General features: G+C 48.7%; 1 protein-coding gene across 1 annotated transcript in view; it reads right to left on the bottom strand.

The window, feature by feature from the left end:
* Positions 1 to 413: 413 nt before the first annotated feature.
* Positions 414 to 8,399, bottom strand: part of syt13 (synaptotagmin XIII) — a 34,004-nt gene continuing 26,018 nt past the window's right edge. The window contains 3 exon segments of the mRNA XM_024001172.2: positions 414 to 555; positions 557 to 813; positions 995 to 1,118. Of these exon segments, the coding sequence (XP_023856940.2) occupies positions 508 to 555; positions 557 to 813; positions 995 to 1,118 (429 nt within the window). The 3' untranslated portion in view covers positions 414 to 507.

Raw genomic sequence — 8,399 nt, forward strand, 5'->3', positions numbered from 1 at the left:
ACAGCTCTACTGTAGAATAATTCACTTATATTAATCACACCATTACATACCATACACATAATCCCCTATACCACAGAAACACAGACAGTACTTATCATATTTATTCTGTTCAGCTATAAAAACAGATCATAGAGGTGGTTAAGTATAGGTACTACAAGTATTACATTGCATTGATGAGTTTCATTGAATATATAAAATGTGTTCGTAATTGGTATTCTTTGGAAATTCAGTGATATTCAGTGACATTTCAGTTTGGTGTATGCTATTGTTGATATGTCATGGGATGCTGTGGGATAATTAATTGCAGGTAATGGGATACTTTCCATATAAAACGTGCCGACACATAGATTTAGGCTCTTAAATCCTGATCCAGGAAGGCAGTTGACTTGCCCCCCCCCCCCCCACCCCCCAAGATCCGGAATTACTCAGTCCAGCCTTGTATGGTTACATTTTTATGTGTGGTATACTATTGGGTATTTGGAATGGCAAAGCGGACAGGTGGTTATCTTAGTCATACAGTGGGTGCCACATGGCGATCTGCTTACGGGGGTTGTCGTAGCATCTGCTGCCAGTGTTGGAGGCCAGTATTAGAGGCCTGTAAACCCAGCTGYCAGCYGCCCAGGGACTCCTGCTCAKCAGGACCTGCCTGGTTCAACACRTCCAAGTCCAGACTGGATTTAGACAGCAGCTCYCGGGGAACCTCCAGCATCATCATCTCATTCCACACTGGGTTCATCTTGTGCTTGACCCGTCGCGTCTGCTTCTTCTTCAGCTTGGTAGTCTGGTGCTTCAGGGCCAGTTTCACAGACAGGTCTAGGAACAAGGAACAAATCCGTCACTACAGTGAAATCCAACAACAAATATTTGTCTATGTTAGTATACTCTGTCGTCAACCTGTGGATGAATGGTTGTTCATGGTTGTATGATTTGAAGAGCAGTTGTAGGCATCATACAATATGAGATGCAATGGGTTATATTAATAAACAGGGTGTACCTATGGAGTCCTTCAGCTTGTCTGACTGTAGTCCTCTAGCCTTCATCACCACTACTCCCAGCCGGTTGGCTGCAGGCAGGTAACTTATGGACAGCAGGAGCTCTCCAGCTGACTGGACATCCTGCTGATTATAGTCAATCACACCAATTCACTGTGATTAGAACAGCTCACACGAAAACCTTTACTCTGCAAATAATGTCAAAAAACACAGCGCAGAAAACTTCAACACACAACAGACTTTGGTATACATAGGTTAGAACAAATATCAAAATAAGCAATGACTATTTATGAATGACAATAAGGTGTGTACACGTGCCTGTTACCTTGACGCCATCATTAACGGGCACAAAGGTCTGATTCACTAGTAATCAAATGGACTGGATGAATGGCTGTGTGAGTCACCTCTGTGCCTCTGTGCCTTCATTAGGCACAAATCATTATAATCACTGCTATTATACATCTGATGCTACTGGTGAATCTCATATTGATCTGAAATTYTGCCACTTTCGTAAATGATCTTCGTGCGTGGGTTAGGGGCATACTGCAATATGCACCAATATGTCACTTTACTAAGTGGAATATCAGAGACTCTTACAACCAGGAAAGAGTCTGTTGTAAAAGTAATATCATTTGAACGTAATGTGTGTGTAGGAGAGGCTTTACAGTCAACACTCCACCTTTTGTCAAACTGTTATCATGCATAGCCAACTGTGCGGAGGGTTGATTAGTGAAAGTGATTGATATCTAGGATCTTTGGTCTTCCAGTAGTGCACATAAGAGGAAGTGGTTTGTATTATGTCCAAACAGGCCACACAAAAAAATAGGGAGCCCACTAATGGACAAAAAGTCAAGGATTATGCATTAGTCAATATGCAGCATAGACAAGGCATTCTGTGCGTGATTTCCTGCAAGACAGGAATGTCAGTGTTCTGCTATGGCCAGTGAAGAGCCTGGATCTCAATCCTATTGAGCACGTCTGAGACCTGTTGGATTGGAGGGTGAGGTCTAGGGCCATTCCCCACAGAAATGTCTGGGAACTTGCAGGTGCCTTGGTGGAAGAGTGGGGTAACATCTCACAGCAAGAACTGGCAAATCTGGTGCAGTCCATGAGGAGGAGATGCACTGCAGTACTTAATGCAGCTGGTGGCCACACCAGATACTGACTGTTACTTTTGATTTTAACCCCCCCTTTGTTCAGGGACACATTATTCAATTTCTGTGAGTCACATGTCTGTGGAACTTGTTCAGTTTATGTCTCAGTTGTTGAATCTTGTTATGTTCATACAAATATTTACACATGTGAATTTTGCAGAAAATAAACGCAGTTGACAGTGAGAGGACGTTTCTTTTTTTGCTGAGTTTACAACCAAATGAACGGTTTAATGAAAATGTTTGTCTCTTTTTCAGTGGACATCTAATGCATAAAATATTTCCTATCTTTCTTCAGTGGAGTATCATAGTGTGTGATTTCCTGAGGAGCTATAGCGCAGTCTACTGCTGTGTGTGTCATCCCTGGCTTCTGTCAGCCCCATCTGCTCCTGTGTTCTCTCTATGCAGCTATGACCATTAAATAAAGAGCTGAGAAACTTCTCACTGTGTTCAATTAGAAAATAATTTATAGTTATTTTTCCGCAGCAGTGTATCACTTGCGTCACAACCTACATCATACAAACTCCCGCCTTCTCCTCCCTACATCTCTCAGCCTCCTCCTGTCCTCTGTCTCCTCTATCTGCTCTTCCTTTTTATCTTTGGCATGACTTATTTATCTCATGTCATCCTCGTATCTCTCTCTGTCATCTCCCACTCCCTCTTCAGCTCTCCATCATCCCTATTTGTGATTCCTGGCAGGACTTCATGCTCTCTTGCGCATCCCTGAAGAAAAAAAATCCCCAGGGTTTGTGATGACGTAGATTCTGATCTGCTGCCTAGCTTGGAGGCTCACGATGCAGCAGCCATGAAAGACTGGAGAGCTGGCTGTTTTTGATTAAATCCTTATTTTCACACAGGTGTCCCTGTAGCTGAAGTTTTAATTGAAGAGCAGCTTGTGGGTGGACAGAATGAGCTGTTTTGACAGAAAAGAGAAACAAGATCAAATTGGGTTTCTTATAAACCCCTTTTTTTAAGGCTTCCCAGCCTTGCAAATGGATCAGAAGCTGAATAAACTGAAAAGGACTTGCAGTATACATTTTGTCTCTCTGTATGTACTCAAGCCTTTCAGAGATTTCAATCAAAATGACCAACAACAATCTCCCTTTCAACTCTATATACAAATCCTCCCTGTGTCACTGAGACACAGGCGTGAAATGGATTGCATTTTTCTATAGCAGCTTGAGTAGCTGTCCTTTTTACTAAATCATCTTTAGGTTAACATAAAGGCGGATGGTTATCACTGTATCTTGAGGAGTGCTTGTTACAGGGTAGCCATACAGACAGGCAGACCAAACCTAGCCATTGAGCTAAATTTGTTTGGCCTTGAATAAAAAAAWATTGTAGCGGCTCTCATCGAAAGGAGTGGACCAAAGCGCAGCGTGGAAGGTGTTCATGATTTTTATTATCAAAAAAACACTCAAACAAAATAACAAAGCGAAAACAAAAGCGAACAGTTCTGTCAGGTAACAGACACTAAACAGAAAACAACATCCCACAAAACCCAAAAGGAAAATGACAACTTATATATGATCCCCAATCAGGGACAACGATAGACAGCTGCCCCTGATTGGGAATCAACCACACCAACATAGAAATAAGGAAACTAGAATTCCCACCCTAGTCACACCCTGACCTAACCAAAATAGAGAATAAAAACCTCTCTACGGCCAGGGCGTGACAGTACCCCCCCCCCAAAGGTGCGGACACCGGCCGCAAAACCTGATTCTAAAGGGGAGGGTCCGGGTGGGCATCCATTCACGGCGGCGGCTCCGGTGCGGGACGTAGACCCCCCTCCGCCCGCAGATCCCTCCACTTTGGTGGCGGCCCTGGTGCATGGACCTTCACTGGAGGAACCGGGCCGCAGATCGCCAGAGGCTCCGGACTGGGGACCGTCGCTGGGGGCTCCGGACTGGGGACCGTGGCTGGAGGCTCAGGACTGGGGACCGTGGCTGGAGGCTCCGGACTGGGGACCGTCGCTGCAGGCTCCGGACTGGGGACCGTCGCTGGAGGCTCCGGACTGGGGACCGTCGCTGCAGGCTCCGTGCCATGGATTATCACTACAGGCTCCGGGCCATGGATCATCACTGGAGGCTTCGTGCCAAGGATCATCACTGGAGGCCTCGGGCCTTGGATCATCACTGGAGGCTTTCGTGCCATGGATTATCACTGGAGGCTCCGGGCCATGGATTATCACTGGAGGCTTCGTGCCATAGATCATCACTACAGGCTCCGGGCCATGGATCATCATTGGAGGCTTCGTGCCCTTGATCATCACTGGAGGCTTCGGACCATGGATCATCACTGGAGGCTTCGTACGTGGAGCCGGAACAGGTCTCACCGGACTGAGGAGACGTACTGGAAGCCTGGTACGTGGAGCTACCACAACGCGTTCTGGCTGGATACCCACTTTAGCTCGATGAGTGTGGAGAGCTGGCACAGGACGCACTGGGCTAAGAAGGTGCATTGGAGGCATAGTGCGTATAGCCGGCGCAGGATATACTGGGCCGTGGAGGCGCACTCGAGGTCTGGAGCGTAYAGCTGGCACAACGCGTCCTGGCTGAATACCCCCTGTAGCACAGCAAGTGCGGGGAGCTGGAACAGGCTGCACTGGGTTGTGCTGGGGAAATGGGGATACCGTGCGTAGAGCTGGCGCAGATTATCCTGGGCCGAAGAGACGCACCGGAGACCAGGAGCGCTGAGCCGGCACAATCCGTCCTGGCTGAATGCCCACTCTAGCACGGCAACTGCGGGGAGCTGGAACAGAGCGCACCGGGCTGTGAATGCGCACTGGAGACACCGTGCGTATCCCCGCATAACACGGTGCCTGACCGGTCACACGCTCCCCACGGTAAGCACGGGGAGTTGGCTCAGGTCTAAACCCTGACTCCGGCAATCTCCCCGGGTGCCACCCCCCAAAAAAGAATTTAGGAGCTGCCTCTCGTGCTTCCGTTGTTGTCTCAACTCCTCGTAGCATTGCCGTTCCTCTCTTGCTACCTKCGCCTGCTTCCATGGCAGGGTCTTGTCCCCTGCCATTACCTCCTCCCAGGTCCAGGATGTCCTCCACTCCCTTTTCTCCCGGGCCCAGGATCCCTGCTCCTCCTGGCCACGCTGCTTGGTCCTTTGGTGGTGGGATGTTCTGTAACGGCTCTCGTTGGTGGTATGAAGAGTGGACCAAGGCTCAGCATGGTAAGTGTTCATGATACCTTTATTTAAAAAAACACTCAAACAAAATAACAAAGCGAAAACTAAAGTGAACAGTTCTGTCAGGTAACAGACACTAAACAGAAAACAACATCCCACAAAACCCAAAAGGAAAATGACAACTTATATATGATCCCCAATCAGGGACAACGATAGACAGCTGTCCCTGATTGGGAATCAACTACACCAACATAGAAATAAGGAAACTAGAATGCCCACCCTAGTCACACCCRGACGTAACCAAAATAGAGAATAAAAACCTCTCTACGGCCAGGGCGTGACAAATATTTTGATCACAATGCCTAGTATTCAGTTTCACCAGATCTACAGAACAGTTGTCTTGTTTAAGAGCTGGGATGGCTCAAGTCACTATCAGATCACAGAGGTGTAGGGTCTCTCGAAGGATGCCATGGCAACGCCTACTTTTTATAATGAACACCTTCTGACAGCTCAGAGAAGCTGAGGAGAGACAATTAGCACAMGTTCGAGATAGTTAGTGGAAACACACTAAACACATAGTGACGCATCTCCCCCCAGTTCAGAATCACTCATGATTCCACCCAGTCTTCAAAAGAAAATAAACAGCTATAGTACTCTTCATTACTAAAAATTATATATATGATGGTCTTGAAGAGGAACACAGTCCAACACAATTCAATTTGACAAAAAGGAGCTGGGATCCTATGAGAGGTTCATTGGTCTGTTCAAGGCGGTCTTCGACCATCCTCCAGAGGGCAGAGAGGGAGGGGAGCGACTTCTCCAACTCCAATAGGGTGCCCAGACCGCTGCGAAGTACGCCCTCAGATTTCAGACTGTGGCAGCCTCCAGCAGATGGAATGAGCCGGTGAGGACTGGGCAAAGAGGTCCAAACGGAGTTGGTGTGTCGGGATGACAACTTATCCTTGGACGCACTCATCGCGATGGCCATCCGTCTGGATAACCTTGTTTGGGAGCGCCGGCACCTACCTCTCTCCTCGCCCTCCTCCTTTGGCTGCTGTGAGGCAGAGCCTGAACCCATGGAGGTAGGGGCCACACACTTCTCCACGGCAGAGCGGCGTCGCCGGAGACAGCTGGGGCTCTGTCCCTATTGCGGCCAGGAGGGGCACCAGCTCAATGGTGTCCGGTGCGTCCTAACACGGGGTCCACTATGGCAGAGGAGCAGCCCTGTGATCTTCCGTCTCCCAGGGTAGGCTTTGAGTATTCAATCATCACCGTTTCCCGCCAAACCCTTTCTGGTTTCCATTTCACTGGCTGGCTGTCCCTCATGTGTTGTCTCTACAGCACTAGTGGACTCCGGTGCCGCGGGGAATTTAATCAACAAGGCCCTCGCCTTGTACCCGCTCTCCTCTCCTTTTCCAGTCCAAGCCCTGGATAATCGACCATTGGGATCTGGCACTATCACGCACATCACAGCACCACTCACCCTCACCGTGGGACCCATGCGCCAGGAAAGCCTTCCTCATCATCACCGCTCCTGTACACAAAGTCATCCTCGGCCTCCTGTGGCTCCAACGACATAACCCCACCATCTCCTGGTTGAGGATGAATATCACCGCCTGGGGAACAGGATGCAGGAGGACCTGCTTTGCCGTACCCTGTGGTTCCACGTTGGTTGAGAGTTCTGTGAGTGCCCTTCAGCCCATCAATCTGTCCTCCTGTATTGTTGGCCCCTTGTTTTGGGATGTAGATGTGGACATCCGCCAGGCTCTGTAAAGGGAATCCACTCCGGCTACCTGTCCTCCAGAACGCATATACGTCCCCACGGGGGTAAGAGATCGGCTGTTGACCTGGGCACACACATCCCTTGCCGCTGGACACCCAGGTATCACCTGCACCATCCAATCCCTCCCCGATAAGTACTGGTGGCCCACCTTGGCGCAGGACGTCGCCCGCTATGTCAACTCCTGCTCTGTATGTGCACAAACCAAATCTCCCCGGCACGCTCCAGCAGGGAAACTACTTCCCCTTCCCGTGCCTCAGCGGCCTTGGTCCCATCTGTCAATAGACTTTGTTAATGATCTCCCCCCTTTCTGATGGTTTCACCACTGTTATGGTTGTTGCTCCCCCTCTCCAGCGCTCGACGTCGCCGGTCTACTAACCACCGGCCCTACAACCATCATTAAGTACACCTGCTCCCCATCATTACGCACACTTGCTTCCCGTCATTACGCACACCTGGACTTCATCATCACCTTGATTACCTTCCCTTTATTTAGCCCTCAGTAGCCTCAGTCATCGGCAGTATTGGTTTGTTTTGATTCATGTTCTGTACGCTTCTCATGTTTTACTTATCTGCATTCATCATTATTAAACTCACCTTCTGCACCTACTTCCTGACTCCCGGCGTATACGTGACACTCCTCAAGAAATGCCGGCGGCTATGACAGAAAACAAATTCAAGTTGGCTTGGGGGTGTGGTTTGACGTGGGTGTATCTTAGGTGTGTCCTTGCCACCACCAAGACACCCATCTGTCAGAACCTTGCCCGCTGATCCTTTGAACATGTTGGTTGGGGGAGCCCCATTCAATGAAGGTAGGCGAAGTGGGCGGAGTGGCGATTTGCACGTGGACTTGGCAAAAGGGGCATGATTTGTTGACATATTTGTAATCCAAACCCGACCTTCATTTACTCGTTGAGATGCACTGAGGTTCCAAACTCTATTTTAGACGAGACTGACTTCATGACCAAAATGACCTTATGTACACTTTGTAGTCAATTTTGATACTAGAATAAATGTTTCTGACTCATAGTCCTGAGGACCATGCCTCAGGACGATCTGGCCTGATGACTCCTTGCTGTCCAGTCCACTGGCCGTGCTGCTGTCCAGTTTCAACTGTTGTGCCTGCGGCTATGGAACCTGACCTGTTCACGAACGTGCTGGCCTGTCCTAGACCTGCTGTTTTCAACTCTCTAGAGACAGCAGGAGCGGTAGAGATACTGACAACTGACATTTACTCTGGGGTGCTGACCTGTTGCACCCTCGACAACCACTGTGATTATTATTATTCGACACTGCTGGTCATCTATGAACATTTGAACATCTTGGCCATGTTTC

The sequence above is a fragment of the Salvelinus sp. IW2-2015 genome, linkage group LG15 (genome assembly GCF_002910315.2).
Source record: "Salvelinus sp. IW2-2015 linkage group LG15, ASM291031v2, whole genome shotgun sequence".
In the NCBI taxonomy this organism is placed as follows: Eukaryota; Metazoa; Chordata; class Actinopteri; order Salmoniformes; family Salmonidae; genus Salvelinus; species Salvelinus sp. IW2-2015.